A 23,328-nucleotide genomic window follows, 5' to 3' on the forward strand; every position below is an offset into this window, starting at 1 on the left:
TTGGGTCCATAAAAGAGGAAGGCCTGATCATGCCATGATGAGGGTGCTGACCCGTTCGAAGTCATGAGTTGTCGTCTGCGAGTGTTGCATTGAATTACGATCATGCTTGTCGCTGGACAATGTCAAGTCCGGCGCTGGACATTTTCAAGTCCGGCGCCCTCGTAGCTTACGCTTCTTTGCCTGAGAGATCGGCACCATTCTGATCTGAAATTACCTGGTGACGTATCCACCCCCAATAACTACCGTATGCGCACTGAAGAATCATTACTGGGGAACTTTGGAATAGAATGACGAAGCCTGAGTTGCGGGAGAGAGTCATGGGTGATGCAAAACTTGGTGAGCGGGCCCTAGCATCTGCTGGTAAATCGCAGACCTATCGCCTTGTGCATTGAGCAGAACTAAGGAGCGAAGAAGCTGCGTACAGTAGCCATTGCGAGAAATGCAGTGCATTAGACTTGTGATGTAGTGATGCAACCAAAAATCCTTGTTTTGAAAAGTCTTGACGGTTCGTGGCATCCGAGTCTTTTGCTGATCACATTCCATTGCACAACACAGGCCGCCGTCCCGAAAAGAACATGACTTTTGAATTCCTGGGGCCCCGCCATGCATCTTCACTTTTCTTTGCCAACTTGGGGCCCAGTGTGGGTGGACCACTCAAACAACCCCGGGATTGTGGAGTCGCTCATGGCGGTCGCTCCGGGAATGTGCTGCCAGGTATTGCAGCTGATGTCGCTTTCCTCCTAACGAGGCACACGAGATGTTTGTTCGGGGACTCTAGGTAACCAGCCCTTACTGGCCACTGGCTCAGAACCAGGCGTCGATGATGCCCAAACGTGTTTTACCATTGGATATATATAACCAAGAATTGTTCAATCCGCTAGGGGCTTTGAACTTCTCAGAGTTCGCGCAATTTAATTTCACTTCGAGGTTGAGTTTCCACTAATTTAGAACATCGCCTGCGATGATGAAATGTATTGGACATTTCTTCTTATGAATGAGAAATATACGTTTCTATTGATTTACAAAACGTGGCCTTTACAAAGCCTTGCTCCCTTTGCCATAAGATGTCTTAATCTCTTCAATGACAGCCTTGGTCACATCTACCGTCTTAGCTGATTCCCCCAAGTCAGCAATGACCACCCCCTTTTCACAGCCTCGCTCGACGTTTCTTGCTAGCTCCTCTTTGCCAAGCCCCGCCAACATTTCTGAACTTAACCAGAAAGTAGCTATCGGGTTCGACACACCTATTCCCGTAATATCGAAAGTAGATCTGTGAATTGGCTCAAACATTCTAGGATTTATCGCAACGGGTCTAGGTTCGACGTGAAAGCAATACAAATATATCCAGCAGCCAGTGCTGCTCCAAGGTCGCTGAGGATATATGCGTCAAGGTTTGTAGCCACGATCGTGTCGAGCGCGTCAGATTTCAAAACCATGCAACAGGTCATGGCGTCAACGAGCATTTTGTTAGTGATAATATCTGGAAAATCTTTAATAACCTTGACCGCGATTTTGTCCTATAACACCATGCCGTTGCGCTGAGCATTACTTTTGGTGACAACAGTTAAGAGTTTGTGTACGTGACTCTAAGCAGTTTGGAATGCGAGGCGTATAATACGCTTTACAGCCTAGCGTGTGAATATAGCCATCTTAGTTGCCGTCTCCTATGCCTAACCGCGGTGAGAGCGACTATCTTGGCTAGCATGTTCGCTCTCGCTGTTTTCGCGAATAATGATTCAGTCCAGATTTCCAGTCTTGCATTTACGCAGTGGGGATTGTGTACTGCGGAAGACCTTCGTAGGCTGAATGTTGGTACATTGTTGGAAGGGTTGGCAGATGGCCAATCTCAAACCCTATAACGAAATATGATCAGGGACATCTAGATTTGCAGTCAATATCAATCAAAGTCTGGAGGCTAGGAGGCGGATTGTCTTACTAGGGGCACCAACAGCACGTCGTTCCATTACCGCCACGGAGGGGCCGTCCGGAGCTATCCGGACTTGACTTTGTCCGCCCCAATCGCAGCTTCCGCTACCAACGCCGGTCATGGTTATTTTCCGGGTCATGAAATCGGAAGGATCGTTACGTAAATGTTGGAAAGTGTGCATTTGGCTCGATATAGGCCGGATATCCTTATCGTGCGTCCAGACATCCATTCTGTACAGACACACTCTCAAACTGAAAAATATGACGGTGCTCACCACTGCCATTGACGAGGCTTGTTCCTTCATCTTACCAAAAGTTCGCGCATTCAAGGATGCGATCCACAAAGATGGTGGCAGACCGAAGCCCTTTCTCCTTGGTCTCTCGGGATGCAGGGCTCTGGAAAGTCGACATGGGCGAATAGCCTCGCGGGAAGGTCGCGCTCTGCCTATCAACTCAAAACACCAATCCTGTCCCTTGACGATTTGTACCATACCTACGAGAACCTGATCAAAATCCGTGAACGAAATTCATCGAACGAACTATTTGCAACCCTGGTCAGCCTGGAACACACGATGAGGTCCTTGCCAAACAGTTCTTCTCGTCCTTGCTGGCTGGCGAAGCCGTCGATGTGCCTTCGTTCGACAAGAGCATATTTGATGGAGAATGAGACCGCTTCCCGCAGTCCGAATGGGAACACGTGTCTCCTAGCCTACCTATTGACGTTGTAATAGTTGAAGGTTGGTGCGTAGGGTTCCATGCGATTTCAGACGATCAATTGGAGGAACACTGGGCCGCCTCAAAGCAAGTCGACACCGCCATCGTGGACAAAGACACGTCTACCATGCTGATGCGCACGCACGCTTTGGAATACCTTCAGCTCGTGAATGACAACCTTAGGAGGTACAATGAATCTTTTAAGGGCCCGGAGGAGTTTGACTACTTCGTTCACCTTGACACCAAGCATCTCCACAATGTTTACCGCTGGAGGATACCACAAGAGGAGGCCTTACGGGTAGTGAAGGGGACCGGCCAGAGAGATGAGCAGATCATTGCGTTCGTGCAGGCGTATATGCCGGCGTATGAGATCTATGTAGACCGACTGCGCCAAGAAGCTTTCCCAGCAGGCAGGCATGGTATACAAGACAGACGGCAACTTCGTGTTTGTCTTGACGAAAACAGAGGCGTTGTATCTATAAATGGAGTATAAGCATCAACTCACCCGACTCACCTGACTGTCATAATGATTTTCTACCACGTATTTTCGCTACGTGACTAGAAGTTTCACCCATGGGCGAAACGACCTGTTCATGGTCAGAACAGATATCAGCGAAACGATTGCCCCAGAAGTGTCCAACGGGTCCTCCGCATTCACAACTCGGTATCGTGAGTCGTGATGAGTAGCAACTTTGTTTCGAGCCAAGAGACCAGTCGCCCATCCCTTACCTAATACTGGTCACAGCACAGCACCACCACACAGACGACGTATGACCAGTATCATCGCTTATCGCGTTCTAGCCGCCTCAGGCATGACTTTTACGTAGGAACCAAATCACATCTACCTTCATTCTCCTTTTCAGTCAGTAGCCCCTTCCAAGGACAATACCAATCACGTCTTTTCCAGGAGCTAGCGTCGCCGTGAGTGCAACCGCGGTGTAGCAGCGCCAACCAACTTGGGCACGAGGGCTCAGGCGGTTGGCCGGAAAACCACACGCATCAAGGCGCCCAGCTCGTCACTGTTTCTGCGCCGCCTCCTGAGCTAGGAGATACAGTACGCACGATTGGCTGATCACTGTCCCGGCAGTTGGTTGAGGTACCGCGAGCCCTGCCAGACATTTTGGACCTACAAGGCTGCCAGCGCGGCACGGCAGACATAGCCAATCATCAAAGCAGCAGCGTGAACCGCATCACAGATATTACAGCTTTGGGTTGTCGTGAACTTGCGGCTTAGACTCCAGCCTCTCTCAATTGCCCTCTATGCTTACCACCATCTTTGTTTTTCTTTTCATTTCTGTTGCTTCTTCCAATATCAAAGATGCAGCATTGGGCCAAGCTGGCTACTCCGGTTTGAAGATCCTGGAAGTTGCAGCCAACAAGTCTTGCGTTCAACCCGAAGTGGCTTGAGACTGGACAGAACAAGCCACATAGCCCGGCAAGGTAACATGAGACCGTATAATTTGAGACATATCAGGCGTTGCGCCGCCTCCTCGTTTGCGACCTTGTTAGCAGGCAATGTTTGATGCGCTGGGCGACAAGCCCAGGGCTGATTGTGCCTGAACCTAGAGCGTGGCCTGCCCAACGGGTACGCATGCTAGGTCTTCCGGGGGTTTCTCGAGGTCGGAATTTATGGCCAGAGTTTCATGTACAAGAGTGCCAAAATGCTGGATGTTCCGCGCGTAAATCGGGTGGCTCATGATGTGACAACGCGTGCTGTGCCGCGTCGCTGCATTTACGACGGCGCTGTTGCTGCTAATAGGCTCCCCGCGAGACTGAGGTGTGGGAAGAAGTCGCTCAGTCATCTCAGCTGCTTTCAAAGAAGCGGCAAAAGCTGTGATGCTATTCAGCCGCTTTGAGATGATCATTAAATACTAGAACTCTGGTGTTTTCTCTGGAGAACAATGAGATCGATCCAGCGTCTCGAAGCGCGAGTGCAGTGTTAGTGAGAATGGGCTATGTTAAAAGATTCTTGCATATTTTTCAAAATCAAAGAAAGACGTTGGTTGAGAGTCTTGACTTATTCCGTCTCCTGCGAAGGGTGTAAGGGGAGAACCCTTTGACATTTTAAGCGCCAAAGTCACGGTGACTCACCATGCATTGCTCGGTTTCATGCTGTTGGCATTGTTTTATGTTGCCAGCTTTCTGCATGAGAAGGAGGCTGCGCACGCCGTCTGTAGATAGAAATTTTTCAAAATGCTGAGCGTTGGGATGGCATTACTGCGGGCCGCCTTGGAACGACCATCGTGGCTGAGTATCACTCGCAGCAAGTCTGTGCCAGTACATATGCATGACCAGGCAAAATTATGAGCATCGCTGTACCCCGTGGTTGTTGGTTGTTGCCGCCTGACCTACTTCCGGTTGTACTGGACTGTGCTCATATATTGCATAAAAGGTCGTAGATGCTCCACACATGAAGCTGCAGGCGTACACAGAGATGAGGGCCTTGATAAAACAATTAAACTGATTCATCCCTTTTGCAAGCACCCATAGAAGCCTCACGTGTATTACAAGTCCAACATTTCTCATTGCCCGCGCTTTCAGGGCTTGAAATTCATAGTCGCTACTCCTTACTCCCATTTTTGCCTGTCAACAATCAGCCATCTTTCACATCGATGGAGAAAATCTACTCTGTCATCATGGGTCTCCCTACAGAGCCTTCGCCCTCTGTGTCAATTAAAGACTCGTCTTTCATACCAGACGTCACCCTTGACGATGCGATTGGACAACTCAACAGTCCACACGCCAAAGTCTTGTTAGACACTATCGACAGCTTGCGCGAACTGCGAGTGGGCGAAATCGTCCAGTTGCCTCAAATAATTGTGGTTGGCGATCAGTCTTCCGGTAAAAGTTCCGTACTTGAGGCTGTTTCTGGAATGAAGTTCCCAGTCCATGGAAATTTGTGTACGCGGTTTGCCACAGAACTCATTCTGCGAAGAGATCGAGACATCAAAGTCACTGTCAGCATCCAAAAAGCCACGCAGGCAGAGTCTACTCCTTTTCACAGAACCAGCTTCAACAGAGATGCCCTGCCGGATATTATTGAGGAAGCTCAAGAACGCATGGGAATTCGAACTGGATCCAACGAGTTTTCCAAGGACACCCTCCGCGTGGTAATTGCTGGACCTGATGCACCTCAGCTTACCCTTGTCGATCTTCCCGGCATTTTTCACTCTGAGACCGCCGAGCAAAGCCTACAAGGCAAGGTGGTCGTCGATGAGCTTGTTAATAAGTACATGCAAGAGAGGAAAAGCATCATACTAGTGGTTGTTGCAGCGAATAATCAACTGGCGAACCAGTCAGTGTTGAGCCTAGCCAAGCAACATGACCCGCAAAGCAGTCGCATCGTCGGCGTGATCACAAAACCGGATTTGGTGGATGATTCCGCTAACGAGAAAAAATATCTGGACCTATGTAAAGGACTTGAGTCGACCCATAAACTGCCACTCGGGTGGCATGTCTTGCGCAACAGCTCCGAGAAGCAAAGGAACGATGCCAAGCACAACAGAGATCTCGAAGAGCAGCGCTTCTTCCAGACGACTGGTTGGGCTTCTGTCCCTTCTGCGAGCAGGGGGGTTGAGAGTCTGCGAAATAAGCTCAGCAAAGTACTCTTAGAGCACATCAGGGAAAGCCTGCCAGGCCTCATCCGAGAGATTGAGAATAGTCTCAGAGCGCGTGAGGAGGAGCTGAAGCAGCTTGGGAAGTCTAGGTCCACTCCGCAAGAGATGCGATCATTTTTGCTGGGAATTGCTGAAGACTTCCGGCGTCTATCTAGGGATGCGGTTGATGGAAGGTACGGTGACCCGTTCTTCGGCGATCTGTCCTCATGTGATCGGAAGTTGCGAGCTCGCCTTCGACAGATGAATCACGCCTTTGATGCCACCATGTTGAGCAAGGGAGCTACTTACAGTTTCGACTGGGAGACTGGAAGCGACTCATCCGATAACGACGAAGACGGAGCTCCCGCTCATCTACAGCTCCTGATTGAGGACTACAGGAAGCATTTCTCTGACCCTCTCTCAATCACAAAGTTGGCCCTCACCCGTAAGCTCGAAAATTTGGCGTCTTTGAACCAAGGAAAGGAGCTTCCTGGAATGCCTAATCCGGGACTCTCTTTCGAATTTTTCAAGGAACAAGCGGGTCCCTGGTTGGAAATTGCTAAACACCATTTGTTTCAAATCCAAGACGCCAGCAAAGCGTTCGTGGACCAACTCTTTGGATATGTTATAGGAGCAGACCATGACGCCATCGAAGCCATTCTGAAAGGATGCGCGGATCCCTTCTTTGAAGAGAAGGGAACTCTTCTCGAGGACAAGCTGCAAGAGATCCTTCGACCATACACGACCACTTATGGCCTTCCACTTGAGAGGGAGTTCCGAACTGAAACTTCGAAGAGAACCTTGCTGCGCAACTCTCATCGATTCGTCGAAACTTTGCAGAGGGAGCGCCCCGATCTCTTCCATCAAGAGAGCGGATTTGATCCTAAAACGATCTTGCAGAGTGTGATCAACGCAGAGAAATTGACTAAAGGTGATTACGGTACAGAGCAGATCATTCATATGATAGTGGTTCATTATGAAGTAAGTCACAAGCGCCTGAGATGTTTCACTGTCAAAACGAAGATGCGGCATGTATGTTTTCTCTCGTTTTGTACTAATGATCGCTTCCCAGATGTCGCGTCGCACTTTCATCGAGAATGTACTCAACCTTGCGGTGGAGAACTGCCTCATAGACCACATCCCAAGCATTCTGACACCGATTCAAGTCAGTCAAATGAGTGAGGAGACACTAAGGGACTTGGCCTCGGAATCGGATGAAATCTTGTCAAAGAGAGCAATCCTTCAAGAACAAGCCAGAACACTTCGAGAGGGACTTCGAATATTTCAACAGCATAGACACAGAGAGATGACAGGTATATACAGTCGTCCTCTTTCCCATCGTGTCCTTGGCAACGTCTGACCCCAGTAGTGTCCTCAACATTCACCAGAATAGCCACACCGGAGCGACAAGGGCAGCCTACTCGAGGTCAGTTTGAATCTGCCGATGCCTGTTCAGAATTAGCAACTAACCCACAATTGACGAAACCAGCTACATACTCACAGCAATTGAATATTAGTGGTCAAGCCGCACCGCAGTTCCGACTGTCCACGCCCAACACGCATGCATCATCCTCCTTCGGGGGCGTCTTGGCAACTCCAAGCCCGTTTTCAAATAATTCCACGGCTTCGACATCATTGACCACACCAGACTTTTGGGCAAATAATGACCCATCAACTTCGAGTTCAATCACCAATGGCGCAGGAGACAGTCATTCAGTCAAAGGGGGCCTTTTCGGTCCTAAATCTATCTCCCCGAGGTCTTTTCCCGTGAATGGTGGCGGATCTGGGACAACTGCTCTATCTTCAACCCAGGTAAGCACTCAGTAGTGTACAATGTTCAGGCTTGTCGGTGCAATGTCTGACAGTCATATTAGTCACCAACAGGCCGTAGGCTCTGACATGTAGCGAAAAACGGGACAGAATTCCGCATGCAGCATCGAGGCTCACATAAACTCAGACTCAAGCTGTCTTAAATTGCTGACTAGGAGATGAAAGGTTGGAATAAGGTGTCAACAAGCAAACATGATTGTTTCACATGATTGCGCATGTATTTAAGTAAGCTCCTGAAATGTACGACAATGGACTGGAGATTCAACACGAGATATGATGGTACTGCTACGTGAATCCTCATCCAGCGCCCAGTATATGTATGCCAACAAATTTGAAACAAGTAATTGGTTCAGGTATGTGGTGCTTCAACTGGCGAACGTTTGCCCAGGAGTGCTCAAGTGTCGTAACTTGAGTACTGCTTGAAATTGAGTATCCGGCCCGAGCTTTTTGAAGCCCACCACAATTGGAAGAGAAGATAGTCCTTGGTGATGCAGAAGCCTCTTCTGGTCTCAAGAACCCTGTAACTTCGTGGTGACCCTTGCAATCGTCTAGTCGGTATCCTGGCTGCTTGAAACCTCTTCATTTGGCTCACTTCTGCGATGAGGAGGTCCAGCCGCAGCATCTCTTTTCTGTAGATAGATAGCGAGGGAAAGCGTCAATGCCGCACACACAATGAAGGCCACGGTCGTGGAATTTCCCACCAGAAAACGCGGTGCATACGTTGTGTTATATGTCAACAATGGGATCCAAGCATTGAAGGCATATCTGTGTGAAATGTTAATGTTGGGCCAAAAGTGCCCTCAGAGACAAGACAAGACCGGGTCACAGGAAAATCACTCACGCTACCGAGTTGGTCGATCCAAGGATGATTTTCCTCTCCAGACTATCCCCAGCACAGTGCTCGTTAACCATAGTCTTTTGGATGGTTAGCTTGTGTCATGATACTTTTTACGATATTGATTAACATACAAGGAATACGGGGCCGGAGCCTTGCGCGAAGCTGAAGCACTAATTAGCCGGCATTTCAGAATGTACAGAACAAGCATAACCAGATACTGACCCAGTGAGGTAGAAGGATGCCCATTTCAGACCAAAAGGCACGCCATCCCAAATGGCCACTGCAGCATCTGCAGTCAGCTATCAAATAGCCAAAGCAGAAGCTATTATCGAAACATGGAGGAGTAATTAAGCCACCATGTTCCCATGGCCTATCTCAGAATCTGCAGCCTGACAAAAGGCCTCGGCGCAAGTAATCAAATAGACCACGGATGGCCAGATGTTTGCTTTGGAAAGGGTGGAAATTGTATCCGGAAGCTGCTTACAATTCATTGCCGCAAAGAAACAAACAGCGAGCGAGAAGTAGACAATTGGTGCGCGAACTTGTAATGAGTCACTGGTCCAGCCATAGCATAGCGTGGTCACAATGGTGATCGCGTTGATGACAGTAGGATATGTGTTTATCTCCGGAACAGTGTATCTGCAGCTGTGTAAGAGAGGACATCTGGACGGGAAAGCTTTTTGGCCTTTGGAGCGGATCTTACAGATCAAGGCTCTTCAACCACAGATTCATGTAGCTTCCAATGTTCTCGCTACAGATGAAGAATCTAGTACACTGGTCAGATATCCGTTGAATAACTTCGGTGACTGTTCTCACGTGTAATAAGTCGTGTAGACCCAAAAGTGCCATTTCTTGAGAATGCGCTTCGCGCCTTGCAATGTGAACGGCTCCTCGAGCTGCTTGCCCGCACGCTTCATCCGATCGAGAGCTAGAAGCTTCTCCTTGGCGGATAGCCAGTGGACACGAGTGTTGCTCGGTAGGTCAGGTAGCGCGTAGAAAGCTACATAGGTATCAGTCACAAGGGAAATGCTCAAGTAATCGAGGAGCAGACTTGCCCCATAGTGCCATTGGTAGCGTAATTACGCCATCGAATATAAATAACCAACGCCCTAATATGTGTTAATCACCTGCTACGGAGCCCAAAGTGGTGCATTCTGGAACATTTCAGAATATAATAGACGGAGAACCGTGGAAGGAGAAGATTTGTACTTACAGCCCGATAGACCATGCACACCGTCCATGCCGGTGTATAGAGCAGCTTGCTGTCAAACAATGTCAGAGAGGATATTCGTAAGACTAGGGTGTGTCAATCACGAACCAGATAGCCACTAAACATCGAGCCCACGAATGCGCTGGCGAAAAAAATACAAGCTCGCTTTGCGAGTTCTACTCGGACTGATCAGAGATGTGCCTTTCCCAAAAACGATGAAACCTGCTTGCATACCCTCTTTTGTGTACCAGCCTCCAAGTACTGTATGAACTGCTGGGTAAAAAGTGCCCTCCGCTAGCCCGACCTATTGCGCGTTCAGTAAGTATGATGTTCTCCTCAGCGATCAGATAAGAAAGACTGACTAAGAATCGACAGGCGTATAGCTGATGAGTATTCCTAACGGCAGAGGTAGCAAAAGTGACTATGACCCAGAACACTGCGAAAGTTCGAATGAGCTAGTACTCGGGACAGTTGGTTATAGGGCTTGAGGCCGGGACAATGTGGAAAACGTACATTCCCAGCTAGGACACCACAGCGAAAGCCGAACTGTTCACATCATCAGTGGTCGTTGGTGAGCAGGCGCAGGCGGTGCTAACCTCTAGTGCATATTATCTGCGACGGTATTTGCGATACAACATAGCCTCTGGTGGCGCCAGTCAGCCATCCAACTCTTGGAATCGTCCACAGTCAAAAGCTCACATTGTCCACATCGTGGTAAACCTTGAGGAAATGATTTAGCACATCGTACATCATCGTATCTAACGGGTGCCGCTGAGGTTTCTCTTACGTTTGATACTCATTTCCAACGACGTTGAGCTCCTCTTTCATTCCAGAGACATATGCGTTTGCTGCAAAGCGTTTAGTATCAAATCGGTCCGACACCCCTAAATGGTACGAAACTATGGTTTGAGCTATTCTTACAAATATTGTTGGTGTTGAGATTCTTGCTGAAATAAGTAAAACCCGCCCAAGTGAGAATGAAAAAGTCAATTTTTGCAATGAATCGGCGCTCCTCAGGGCTTCTATCGAGGGTGTCCCAGACAATGGCGCGTATCTTCTTGCGCAGGGACTTCTTCTCCACTGGGGATTCTCCATCACTCGAAGAAGAGGACGGTACTGGCGAATCCGAGGCCGAAATATCGGGAAGTCGGTCATTCGAGCCTTTCATGGTGACTTGCAGGCAGCGGTCCAAACTCTACAATCAAAGCAAAGGAGACGTGTCAAGAGTTTTCTATAGTCGCACTTCAAATAACACAGAGCAGAGGCGGGTATTTGAATGGCACAAGACCCGCCGAGCTGCAGGAGAAGATGACAAACATGTAGGTCCTGCCACGGGCATCTTCATGATACCATTGATAAGAGTGTTTTGCTTCAAAAGTCGAAGTCCGTAGTTCGCAGCTCACACGGCAGCTCGTTGCCGTTGATTGGTGCATTGTGCCATCAAGCTTGGTTCGTCTTATGTGGAGGCCATGACACCATTTGAGGGGTTGCATTGGAGCATTGAGCGCCGTTGACCAACTGCACATCTTGGCTTTCGAATGTGAGAAATTGATGAGATTGGAGTTGACCTGGGTGCAACTCAATAATTTACTTCAAAAGAAAGATAAATCATTGTTGGCGTTTCATAATGTCACCTGCCCGGACAGCAGAGGATCTCCCTCCTTATGAATACCCGCAGGAGACTGGAGAGAAACGTATGTACCTGTGATGATTCTTTCAAAGCTTAGTAGTAATACATAGATCACTAACCAATTCGTTGTTTCATAGTGGAGTATGCGGAACTAGAAGCTCTGGACATCTCAAAGCTGAACCAGCCAGGCGGGAAGCAGGCCCTGGCCGAACAGGTCCTCAGCTTCATCAACAAGAATGGTTTGCCACAGTGCGATTCTATAACCCGATGAGGACACACACTAACGGAACGTACCACCAGGATTCTTCTACGTAGTCGGCCACGGCTTCACAGATGCCGAAGTACGGCGGCAATACGCGCTCTGCAAAGCAGTGCTAGACCTGCCCCTTGAGGAGAAGCTCAAATACCAATGCGACACAGCGGCAGGCGACTTCAGGGGCTATAAGCCACAGTCCACAGGCAAGCTGGCGGCGAGGGATAATGATGAACGGTACAACATCCCCAAGTTCACGCCGGAGCACGAGCGGCCCCACCCGCAGCTGATCCGCGACCACTGGGACGAGATCAAGGCCTTCTCACTCAAAGTGCACAACGGGCTACTGCTCCCGCTGCTGAGGCTGTTCGCAGCGGTGCTAGAGCTCGAAGACGAGGACTTCTTCGTGCGGCGCCACCGCTACGACGCCGAGGGGCTCGAGTACCTGCGTTACATGCAGTATTTCCCGCGGGCGAGGGAGGACGACGCCGCGGCGGGCAACATCTGGGCGAAAGGCCACACCGACTACAACACGCTCACGTTCCTTTTTCACCAGCCCGTCGCGGGCCTGCAGGTGCAGACGCCCGAGGGCCAGTGGAAGTACGTCAAGTCGCCGCGGGACGCGGTTATCGTCAACATCGCCGATGCACTCGAATTCCTTAGCGGCGGGTACCTCAAGAGCACCGTGCACCGCGTCGTGCGCCCGCCCGAGGACCAGGCGGACCGGTCGCGGCTGAGTCTGATCTACTTCGCGAGGCCGGAAGCCAATATTATCCTCGAGCCGGTGGACAGCCCGCTGCTGAAGCGCATCGGGCTTGGGGAGCGGAGTGAGAAGGAGAGGTTCGCGCACAAGGTGACTGCTGAAGGTACGTGACGACGACACAATCCACCAACGAATTTCTTGGTTGTTTCGCTGATTTGGTTTGATGCAGAATGGGCGCGTGCTCGAATCGCCAAAGACCATCGCTTCCGTACGGGCGTTGTCGATCAAAGGGAAAAGGAGATCATTGCTGGGGTCGCTCAAACATACTATGACTAGAGTTTGACCCACAAATGACGGTGCTACAGAGAAGAGACTGAGTAAGTCTCTGTGGTAACGTCGACACTTTTCCGTGGCCTAAAAGACTACTGAAACTATGGTCTGAGGTGGTATATGATTGGATATGTGCCTATGTGAAGTTGCTCTTTGTGCTCCTCAACGGTGAGATCAATTCAGTCATATATCGCAGGCGAGAAATCCCCTTGCAAAAAGTTAATGTAGTCAACAAGGCCCGCCCCGGACATAAACTCAAACTCGGGGGCGACAGTCGTGTTGAAGCAGACCTCTGAGCCTTGGAACACAGTCAGCTTTTCCTGTGCCATCTGCTTCTCCCAATCGTTCACAAGACCAATGACTTCAACAACCAAGGGCGGGCGCTCTCTCCAGTCGATCGAAGAGTAGGCATTATCCGCAGTGTCACCCGTCCCAGGTGGCGGACCCTCATGTAAAAAACGATCCAACACCCATTCGACCTTGCGGCAGCACCCGACGGCGCAGTAACACTCATCAAAAGCCAGCAGCAGGCGGTCCAGAGTCATGCGCTTGATGCTGTCGATGCGCTCCGTCCACTCGATCTCCAGGCTGAGGGTCTTCTGGTCATGGAGCGCCCGCAGCGCCTCCCCGGGCGAGACCGCACGCGACCTGATGGAATCCCGGATGCGAAAGTTCCGGTACAGGTTCGCGAAGTCGTCGGTCGGGTAGTCGCGCATGTCGAACGCGTAGCTCACGTCGCGGAGCAGCGGCGCGATGTTGGTGTGGTTCCTCGCGTCGCGCCAGAAGTCGTCCTCGGTCGACCTCTCGAAGCCGTCGCGCAGGTTGCACCATATGGGCCGCAGGAAGCTGCCCGCTGGGAAGATGAAGTGGTTCCTGTCGAAGTAGATCCGCGCGGCCTCGTCCTGGACTGCGCGGCTCACCCCTTGCACCAGCCCGAGTGGCCTTGGCGCGCGGCGGCCGTTCTCCATTGCGGCGAGTTCGTGCTCGAGACCGCGGTAGCGCATATAATAGAACCCATCGTCGTTTTTGTAGTACTTCACGGGCTCTAGATCTCTCGTGAAGGGCCCGCTGTTCGGTATGATGACTCTGCCTTTGTGAAGGGCGTAGCTGTAGATCATGTCGCGGATCTCGGAAGGGAGGTCCATGAAACCATGGAACTCATCACGCCGCGTCCGCCTGCATATCTCGACCGTGCTGCGAAGCTGATGTGATCTCAGGTTCTCTTCCTCGGCTTGTTCAGGCACTTGAGACAAAGTATCGAGGTCAGCAGCAAGATCGATATTGGGATTGCTGTCGCTGAATTCTGTCCGCTGGTCATTCCCGTGATATTCTGTATCTCGGAGCTTATAATCCTGCAGAGCCCAATATTCCTTCAGCCTCGTGTCCCAGTCCTTGGTGCGGGCCGTGGCGAAGTAGTGGTCAACAACTTTGCGGGATGCCAGTGGGAAAGCGAACACCACTGGGATCTGGTATTTATGATTTTGTTCCCATCGCTGGGCTGTTTCAATCGAAACACCCATTGTCAGTATCCTTAGATGGGACCAAGATATCTCGGATTTCGTAAGAACGTCGGAGTAGTCATGTGATTAATTCGGTGACTTAGAGATGGTCAGAATCATAGAGAGGCTGGAGATGAAGTCGGGAGTGGGTCTGTTTGATGGGCGGGGCTCGTATTACGCACGTACACACAGTAACGGCATTCCTTCGTGGCAAGGGTTAAACCCTAGGCATACAATGTGTTGGTGACAGAACAACCTCAGCCAAGCACAGGGACATAACGACGACAGCGTTGTCTAACTCTTCTATTCAGCGGTACCTGGATAGTAATCAACCCCACAAATTTCCACGTGAAGCAGGTCTTTCCAATCTAGTATCAATCTGGTGATGTATCCCAAGTGTAATGCAGGCATGATGTCGAAGCACAGAAGACATCAATCAAAGGTGCGCCAACGTCCAAATCAAACGCATGATCCAAATCACATCAACCAGCAGCATCACAAGGGAAGGAAAGCAAGCGAGGTAGTCAAGTACCTCCAGTAGTGTTGTGAGTGACCCCGAGAAAACCAAAATCCATTTTACTCCTAGGTGTGTGTGAAGCGCCACTCATCATCCATCAAACCGATGGAGAAAAAAAGAGGGAACCCCAAACCCGTCCGCTGTACCACACCAGATTTTTTAGTCTATTGATCTTCCGTCGGCGGAAGGAAGAAAAATTCAAGAAAGCAGGAGAGGCTCCTTCATTCCTTCCCATCCAATTCTATCCATACCCAACACGGAATATTGTTTTAAAATAGTAAAAGAAATGCAGAAAACGCGGAAGACGACCTGGCGTCTTCCAAGGGGGAATCATCTTTATTGTCTGACGGGTCGTTATGGAAAACAACGCAACAGAACAGGAAACCAGAGAAAAAGGGGCCCTTGAACCTCAAGATGAGCGAGGGAGAGAGTTCAAAGGCATTTAGAAGCTGAAACGCCGACGTTGTTTTTGTTGTGGTGTTGCTGGTGTCGTAGCCGACAGATCCTCGCGCTTCACTTCCCACCAAGAGCAGGAATGAATGGTGTGCCTCCTAAGGGTCGGCCGCCTTCAGTCCCTCGGATCGTAGATCCTGCTCTTGATGTACTTGGTCAGGGCGACGTCGCCCCACTCCTCCCACTCGTTCCACTGCGCCTCGGGCAGGGCGCTGACACCCTCCCGCCTGGCGGCCTTCATCACCTCGCGAGCCACGATGATGCTTGCGTCGCGGACGCGCTCAATGCGTGGGTAGATGAGACCCTTCTGGATCTCCTCCGCGTTGAGAGAGCCGGCCAGGGCGGCGGCAGACTCGTAAATCATCGTGTCAGTGACCCTTGTTGCCTTAGCGAGGATGGCACCCAGACCGATACCCGGGAAGACGTAGACGTTGTTTCCCTGGTTGGGGTGGTATGTGATGGCGTGGTCTGCAGTCTTCACAGTGTAGGAAGCGAAAGGCGAGCCGGAGGCGAAGATGACACTGCCCTCAGTCCAGTTGATGGCTTGCTCGAAGGTGCACTCAGCCTTGGTGAGGGGGTTGGAGAGAGGGAACAGGATGGGCCTGCGTCCCAGGCCGCCAGAGTCGACGGATGCCTTGAGCGCACGCACCACACTCTCTGTGAAGACGCCGAAGGTAGCTGTCAGACCAACAAGTGCAGATGGTTTGACGTATTCGATAACCTCCTCGAGTGTGCGGAACTGGTGGCCGTTGTTATCTGTACGAGCGAAGTACTTCTTGTGATCAGCCAGCTTGTCACCACGGTCCTTGGTGACAAGACCCTTGGTGTCAACAAGCCAGAACTTGTCCTTGGCGGCTTGTTCTGACAGTCCGCGACGAGTGTAATACTCAACGAGCTGCTTGGCGACACCAACACCTGCAGATCCAGCACCCATGAAGACGAGTCGTTGCTCTTCTAATGGGACTCCAGAGAGACTGGCAGCACCGATGTATCTAAAAAAGAGCCCATGTCAGTAAATTTGCAGTAAGTGGAATTCGAAGGAACGACTTACCCAGCCAAGACGACAGCACCAGTTCCCTGGATGTCATCGTTGAAGCACTTGTACTGGTTGCGGTAACGGTCGAGGTAGTTGAAAGCCTTCTCAGACTCAAAGTCCTCGAATTGCACAACCATGTCTGGGTAGACCTCCTTCGCAGCGGCCATGAACTCATCAGCGAAAGCCTGCTGCTCAGCAACGGAGGGACGCTTCTGGCGAATACCAAGGTACAGCTCATCCTTCAGGTTGGTCTCGTTGTTGGTACCACAGTCCAGGACGATAGGCAAGGTCTTGCTGGGGTGGATACCGGCGGCAGCAGTGTAAAGAGCCAGCTTGCCAATGGGGATTCCGATACCGTTGAAGCCAAGATCACCAAGACCAAGGATACGGGAACCATCAGTGACGACGCAGATCTCGGGGTTGGGGTAGGGCCAGTTCTTCAGGATGGTCTTGATGGACTTTCGCTGCTTAATCGAAATGTACAAGGCCTCTGGGCGGGTGTAGAGGGTGGAGTACTGCAGGCAAACGTCACCAATGGTGGGGGTGTAAACGAGCGGCATCATCTCCTTGCCGTGGTCCATAAGCAGGCGGTAGAAGAGATCGGCATTTTGGTCCTTGACCGATGACAGGTAAAGGTACTTGTCAACATTGGTCTGGCGGGAGCGGATCATGCGAAGCGCACGTTGGCAACCCTTCTGGAGGTCCTCGATCTGGTGGGGAATCAGGCCAGTGAGGTTCTTTCTCACACGGTCTTCAGGCTGGAAGGAAAGACCTATAGATGGATTAGTGTGGGGATCTTTCTAGGGTGTGGGAGAACTGCTCACCCTTGTTCCAAAGTGGCTCTCGGAGGACTTGGTAGCCAGTGGCCTGGTACTCTGAGATGTACTCAGTCTGACGGGTCTGTTGAACCTCTCCGTATGTGTCCTGCCTGTAGCCACGCAGCTGGTCGAGCTGCTGGGCCTTCATGGCCTCTTCGATGCCTTGAATATCGACGGAAGACATTGGGTTAAAGATTGATATCCTTCTTGAGGATGCTGACATGCGCTTGGAAATGGAAGTGAGGGAGGTGCGACCAGTAGAGGACGACGGGGAGGCGGACCGAGGTGTTGATATATCTGAACTGGAGGAGGAGTAAGGATAGGGAACAGACGCCATTGGCATAGGAAGCGCTCGGAGGAGGGTTTGAGTGAGCGAAGAGAGGAGAAAGAAGGTAGAAAAGGCGAAGTTGACAGCAACTTTTGTAAGCGGGAAAGAGGGTGTGGCCGAATTGGGGGTCGAGGATTCCGAAGAGGGCTGATGGAGCTGCTGCCGGGTACAGAGCGGGTACGATGATATGACCAACGGCGGCGACGGGTCTGGACGAACAGGGTTGGCAAGGTTGTCGTTATTAGTAGTATTAGGAGATCGGGCCTGGATACGACGTAGGCGGCAACTGGATGCAGCAGAAGCAGAGGCAGATGCAGATGCAGACGCAGCACGCGAGCAGGATGGGGCTGGATTAGCTGAGAATGGGACCACACGACGACGGGCTGCTGGAGACAGCGTTCGTCTTCCGGCGGAGACAAATACTCCTTTTAAGGCCGTCGACAACGCCATGAATGTAGAGTGACTTTTGCAAGCCAGGAGATATGGAGGATTAGACCTTGTAGGTTCGGAAGATTGAGGAAACGTCCAAGCAGGGTCTGTAACAAGCTGTGCAGCCCTGGTGTCAGGCGGTTTCAACTTGTGCCGTGCGTTCCAGCAGGACAGACCCCAGAGGCAGATGGTGGATGGTCCAGGCTCTCTCGCCCGAGACAGCACACGCACACACACGCTCTTATTCCCTTTTGGGCACGCTTTGGCATGAATGCAAAGAGTCAGCAATTTCTCCACGCCTGCCTCTGGAACTGGACCAAGGTGACAACCTCCGCAATTACTCACGATTTTTTTCTTTTCCCCGCGTGGAAGTCCACCGGTCGGCGGTCCAGTACGTAAGACCTGGCGGGGTGACAAGCCCGGCCGAGTCGTGTGCGTTACCTTGGAGCCAGGTTTAACTTGGTGCCCAAGAGTTGGCGCAGGAAGAATATCTCAGTCTCGATCAGGGGGATGGGGATGGGGCCGGACGGGACAGGATTCGGTGGGCGTCGGGGTGCGAGGGCGGATCAGCTCTGATCTTGGTCTGGTCTGGTCTGGTTCTGGTCTGGGGGATTCGAGTGGCACACAGTCGGGTATTTTTGGGCAAGGTCTGTCAATAATAATTCTCATCACTAAAGAGTGCCAGCCAGCATGTGTCGTGCCCTGCCCTTCTTCCCTTCGGCTTTTGTGTTTATGTTTTGGTTTATTTTCATATACTTTTCTCATCCTACCGGTCAAACTTAATTCTTATGGGAAGCTGATGAGTCGTCGTGGGCCGATGGTCGGCACGAATATTCGTGTACAGTGAGTCAACATGGTCATCGAAGAAGCATGCACTGCATGGAAGTGGCCCTATCTGATACAGTGATACAGTGACACGGTAGGGGGTCTTCGGGGCGGCTTGGCCCTCTGCGCCCAGAGCTGTCGAGCCAAATCGTTGGGACGTTTGCCTCTTCGCTCGCCGACAAAACTCAACTGAAGTGAACCTCAGCATTGTCGATCCAATCCTCGTCTCCCCGGTTCTGCACGAAAACGGGTGGGGGCCTGGGTCTGGGTTCGGGGCTGGGGGACATGGGCAGGGGTCGGGACCAGGGGGCTACAGGGGGGCAGGGGTGTGCTGCTGGTGGGAACTTACTTGGGAACTGCGGGACTGGAGATGCTCCTTCCCTGTCAGAGGGTTTGCCAATGTCGGGGAGCCGCTCCTCCTCCTTCTAGTCCAGCAGGTCCAGCTAGTCTGGCCCAGGTGCCAGGGCCCAGGGGGGACTGTCTGGGCTGTCCAGTCCTTCCCTTTCCCGCAGGCCGGACTCCTCCACTCTTGACTGCATGCCTTCTTTTGGTGCTGACGGCCATGTTTGTCTCCTGCGAATGGTGCAATTCAAAGCTCCGATTTGGGCTGATTTGCTGGTGAACCCCGTTCTATGCTGATTCCCCGACCGTAAGATATCCTCGAGAGGCAGCCCACACCATTGGGGAAGGCCAAGGAAGCAGGAGCTTGGGAAGGGGGATTTGCCTCTTGGTGATAGTCAGGCAGTCGGGACAGTCTGCCCCAAGTGGCAGGAAGAGCGCCGCCAATTGCAGCTCGTGTAATGACCTTGTAGGTTAATGACCCATCACTAATCATACTTTCCCGTGTCGAGAGGAGAAAAATTGGAAACATCGTTTCGGGGTCACTGTGACCTTGACCTTTGACGCGGCTCCTGGACTAGCTGGGCTCCAGGGCTCGTGGCGTATTCGATCCCCCACATTGAATCAATCAAATCAATTGACGTGCTCGACATCAACAGCAAGGGGACCCTCCTCGCCGGCGGTCGGTCCCAGTCCGTGAAAAGGGCCCACTATACGAAAAAGATATGGGTGCTCGGGGAGCCTTACAATATCAGACAACATCAGATTTGTGCACAACCTGATGATTTCCTCGCGCGGTGGGAAGATTTCCCATATGTAGCCAGCCTCGCTGTGTAATGCACAATATCATGCTGCACCAGGATATTCAGCGACCAAATAACCGCATGAGTCCATAAGCTTTGGTCTCCCCTTTTTCTGAGCCTCATCACCCATCAGCCACGACACATCACCTTCTGGTCTGCTGTTTCTGCCGTCACACCTCCTCCTTCCCTCCCAAGTGTCCGTCCGAGCTCCCTGCCTGCCTTCCAGAACTTTTTTTTTTTCTTGATCGCCTTGGCAAGCACGCGGTGGCCGGGGTACCAGGGTACTTGCAGGGGGGTCCCGCACACGAGCCTTCCGAGTCTTCCCGACTGCGACATGGACAGGCTCCTTATGCTCCAGCCCTCGCCAGGCCTTCCCGAGTCTAGCTCTGCATCGGGAATGCTCACCCTGCCTTTCCTTCATCCCCATCAAATTGGGCGCCCGAGCGTGGAGACGCAGTGCCGCCTAGCCAGCCCAAGTCCAGCCTGGTCGGTTTCAGGGTCCTCACTTTTTCATCACCGGCAATCTTGGTGTCCTCTTTGCTCACCGAACGCGGCCGCCGAACACGGTGAGTGCTGATGGAGGGGTGATTGATTGAAGGGGTGATGGTGCAGGAGCATACGACACTTGCATTCTTGTACCACCACCTCCTTGCCGCAGTTTTCGGTCCATATCAGCGTCAGCAGCCGCAGAAGCATCAGCATCAGGAGCAATGGCAATTCCGGAGCATGAAGGCCGTGAAACCAGCACTCTTATCACGATTCACCTGCGTCTGATGTGCGCAGCGGGTAGTCCCCCTTCGAGTCCCCACTTGTCTCAAACAGTCACCAGCGATCTCCGTTGGTCTGTCAGTCTGATAACACTCAGACCCAGGCGCTCGTCACGATCGATTTCCCAGGCCAAGCTTTTGGCATGGTCTTGGAAAAGCTTCGCTTCAAGGCAGCGCATTGACAACGGAGAAGGGGCGTTACATTGGCGACAACTGCATCAGATAGCACGTCCTGCCTCAGCCTGTCTTATCAGCTGAGTGGTGGTCTAGGCGGTTCGACAGTCTTTGGATATCGTTTGCAAGTCAACAGACAATATTCTGGCGCGGCCAGCATCGCGAAACTGATAGCGGGCCGTCGGCCGTCTGATCTTCTGTCCCGCCTCCCGCGAGCCAAGCAGGGTCACGTAGCCGGCTGTCGTCCGCGGGCCGTTCGAGCTAACTCTCATCTACAGTAGGGTGAATCCTTTCCTAGGTTCCCTTTGGCGAAACCTTGGGATTCGCGCCAGTCTCAACGTTTCCTAGCTCAACGCGACTTGTTGGCAAACGCTCTGTGCTCTAACATCCCGTACCTTCAATATTGTGGTGTACCGCGTTCCCTAGCGCTGATAGCTATAATCACTACTGCCTGCAGGATTTCCGATAGTCGACCCGTCACCGCAACAATGTACACCAAGTCCGTATCTAAGCCCGTGGGCAGGACAGAAGCCGTAGAACTGTTTGCGACGGGAGATTGCTGTCGTGGTCTATCAAAAGCGTCTCGTCGCCTCAGATGCCTCGTGGTTACAAGAGAGCCGTTGTTGGGGTGTCACACCCCACCCCCCACATCTCGCTAGCCACTGCAACACCAGATCTGCCGGTATTCCCAAGCGCACTTCCACGCTACATGGCTTGCCATTCCAAGGTTAGTCTTCGTGGCTGCCGGGATCAATCCGTCTGTCATGCATGCAGTGCATGCAGCCCGGTAGTGCGGCGCGTAAATAATAATAGTTAAGCCATCGGCGCCTCCCCAACGAATCTAGTCAACATGCACCCGAACGAACGTGATCACCTCCTGTCCAGTCCGCCCGTGTTTCCCGGACCTTGGCGCCGCACGGAGTACAGTCATCACAGTTCACCGACGGCCGTCAGGTCTTGGAAAAGCACTTTCCTTCCGCGCTGTTCGGTGATCGGACTCCCATTCGGATGCCTAAGGGGCTCGGTCACCGATCGGGGTGTGGTGGTGCGCGATTCTCGGACATTCGGTTTGTTGGCCGCGGCGGCTACCCCAGACTTTTTACCCCGCGGAGTATTTACTGTAGTTCAGACTAGCAGGTTCGGGATCGACTGTTGGCATGGAGTTTATTTGGCCAAGGCTATCACAAGTTCATGGCCGGTGGTGGTCTCGTGAGGTTGTGCAAGTGCGCGTAAAGCATGTACATGATGCGGGATGGGCTCGAGCTTGGCTTCGGGTGAGGTGACGGCGAGCCTTCACCCACGCTTTGCCAGGAGTAGTCTAGAACCGACGTGAGTTTGCATGGCTTGTGGCAGAGGATGTAGAGTGACCTGTGCTGTTGAGTTCGATAAGCTCACTCTCGACAATTAATCGTGTCGAGTTCTTCTTTGCAGACCCGGGTCTGTTTGATAATTCCATTGCCAGCCTGGCCCAGGAAATGACCTCGACGCGTGTCCATGCGGGTAGGAGTGCTGATTCCAAGCTAAGTCGCGTGCATGTCGAGGCTGTGCTAATGCACCCTTATCTTGCTTTTGTGTTCCTTGTGTTATGTGCTGTCTAGTTGCAGAGAGCCATGGGCCCCCTATCATCTAATAAATCCGGCGCGAGGATTTTCCCCTCATGCTTGACTCAAAAAGAACCTTATTCTCCATCCACATGCTCTACCCAAGCCGGTGTTGAATAGACTAGCAGGAACAGTCTGAAGTATCAGACGTCCAGTCCGACTCATCGTTCGACCAGAACGAGGATGACCAGTCGGACGAGTCCGTGACGGACGAGTCTGAGTCTGAGTCGTACAGGTAACCATCGTATTTCCGCTTCATAATGAGATTCTATCCTTCTTGCTTTCAATATCGTCTGGATGACTTCGTCTTGCACGGCGCTCCTTGGTACTATCTTCTGTAATTGAGTTAAATCGGAATGGGATGATGGCTGGCAGTGTTTCATTTTTTTATATAATTTTCGGGAGCAGAGAGAAATGGGTTCCTACAAAATATCAGACGTGAATCACGACGGAACCCCCGTCAGTCATGACTGTTGGCTCGAATTTTGAGCCGTTCGCTGTCGTGCATGGTATAGATATGCCTTTCAGTTACTTCACACCATGGGAAGGCAATGTGCGGCCGGAACTCCTGAGTTCTGCCGCAAGGCTGACAATGTCGATCTATTGAGGCGGTCTTAAGTTGGCTAGGCCCTTGGACGCATTCAGTCACCCCAGGCGGCAACGTATCATTCGCAAATTCCCAGCCGATGGCACAATTTCGGGAGCTCGA

The 23,328-nt window shown here is 51.7% G+C and overlaps 7 protein-coding genes across 7 annotated transcripts; 4 read left to right on the forward strand and 3 right to left on the reverse strand.

Moving 5' to 3' along the window:
• Positions 1 to 2,312: 2,312 nt before the first annotated feature.
• J7T55_004487 (uncharacterized protein) lies at positions 2,313 to 3,686 on the forward strand (the record flags this gene model as incomplete). Its single annotated transcript, XM_053130183.1, has 5 exons — positions 2,313 to 2,607; positions 2,694 to 3,003; positions 3,203 to 3,309; positions 3,386 to 3,408; positions 3,555 to 3,686. 5 exons carry the CDS (start codon positions 2,313 to 2,315, stop codon positions 3,684 to 3,686), a joined length of 867 nt encoding a protein of 288 aa, XP_052991416.1.
• Positions 3,687 to 5,252: 1,566 nt separating this feature from the next.
• On the forward strand, positions 5,253 to 8,141 carry J7T55_004488 (uncharacterized protein; the record flags this gene model as incomplete). The annotated part of the gene is made up of 6 exons (XM_053130184.1): positions 5,253 to 6,681; positions 6,823 to 7,217; positions 7,309 to 7,401; positions 7,630 to 7,662; positions 7,740 to 8,048; positions 8,121 to 8,141. The coding sequence occupies 6 exons, from the start codon at positions 5,253 to 5,255 to the stop codon at positions 8,139 to 8,141; spliced, it is 2,280 nt and encodes a 759-aa protein (XP_052991417.1).
• Positions 8,142 to 8,460: 319 nt separating this feature from the next.
• Positions 8,461 to 11,282, reverse strand: J7T55_004489 (major facilitator superfamily transporter; the record flags this gene model as incomplete). Its single annotated transcript, XM_053130185.1, has 17 exons — positions 8,461 to 8,695; positions 8,787 to 8,831; positions 8,908 to 8,981; positions 9,036 to 9,066; positions 9,127 to 9,184; positions 9,389 to 9,543; positions 9,608 to 9,655; positions 9,721 to 9,904; positions 10,118 to 10,166; positions 10,223 to 10,290; positions 10,349 to 10,418; positions 10,477 to 10,550; positions 10,628 to 10,660; positions 10,711 to 10,757; positions 10,814 to 10,834; positions 10,902 to 10,962; positions 11,036 to 11,282. The coding sequence occupies 17 exons, from the start codon at positions 11,280 to 11,282 to the stop codon at positions 8,461 to 8,463; spliced, it is 1,500 nt and encodes a 499-aa protein (XP_052991418.1).
• Positions 11,283 to 11,741: 459 nt separating this feature from the next.
• J7T55_004490 (uncharacterized protein) lies at positions 11,742 to 13,036 on the forward strand (the record flags this gene model as incomplete). The annotated part of the gene is made up of 4 exons (XM_053130186.1): positions 11,742 to 11,808; positions 11,882 to 11,983; positions 12,045 to 12,863; positions 12,930 to 13,036. The coding sequence occupies 4 exons, from the start codon at positions 11,742 to 11,744 to the stop codon at positions 13,034 to 13,036; spliced, it is 1,095 nt and encodes a 364-aa protein (XP_052991419.1).
• A 173-nt stretch (positions 13,037 to 13,209) lies between these two features.
• On the reverse strand, positions 13,210 to 14,550 carry J7T55_004491 (uncharacterized protein; the record flags this gene model as incomplete). Its single annotated transcript, XM_053130187.1, has 1 exon — positions 13,210 to 14,550. One exon carries the CDS (start codon positions 14,548 to 14,550, stop codon positions 13,210 to 13,212), a length of 1,341 nt encoding a protein of 446 aa, XP_052991420.1.
• A 1,064-nt stretch (positions 14,551 to 15,614) lies between these two features.
• Positions 15,615 to 17,576, reverse strand: J7T55_004492 (malate dehydrogenase; the record flags this gene model as incomplete). The annotated part of the gene is made up of 3 exons (XM_053130188.1): positions 15,615 to 16,491; positions 16,551 to 17,307; positions 17,360 to 17,576. The coding sequence occupies 3 exons, from the start codon at positions 17,574 to 17,576 to the stop codon at positions 15,615 to 15,617; spliced, it is 1,851 nt and encodes a 616-aa protein (XP_052991421.1).
• A 4,037-nt stretch (positions 17,577 to 21,613) lies between these two features.
• Positions 21,614 to 22,858, forward strand: J7T55_004493 (uncharacterized protein; the record flags this gene model as incomplete). Its single annotated transcript, XM_053130189.1, has 4 exons — positions 21,614 to 21,745; positions 21,904 to 22,085; positions 22,409 to 22,508; positions 22,745 to 22,858. 4 exons carry the CDS (start codon positions 21,614 to 21,616, stop codon positions 22,856 to 22,858), a joined length of 528 nt encoding a protein of 175 aa, XP_052991422.1.
• Positions 22,859 to 23,328: the final 470 nt, after the last annotated feature.

Source organism: Diaporthe amygdali (genome assembly GCF_026229845.1).
Source record: "Diaporthe amygdali strain CAA958 chromosome Unknown NODE_22_length_803717_cov_65_427750, whole genome shotgun sequence".
Lineage (NCBI taxonomy): Eukaryota > Fungi > Ascomycota > Sordariomycetes > Diaporthales > Diaporthaceae > Diaporthe > Diaporthe amygdali.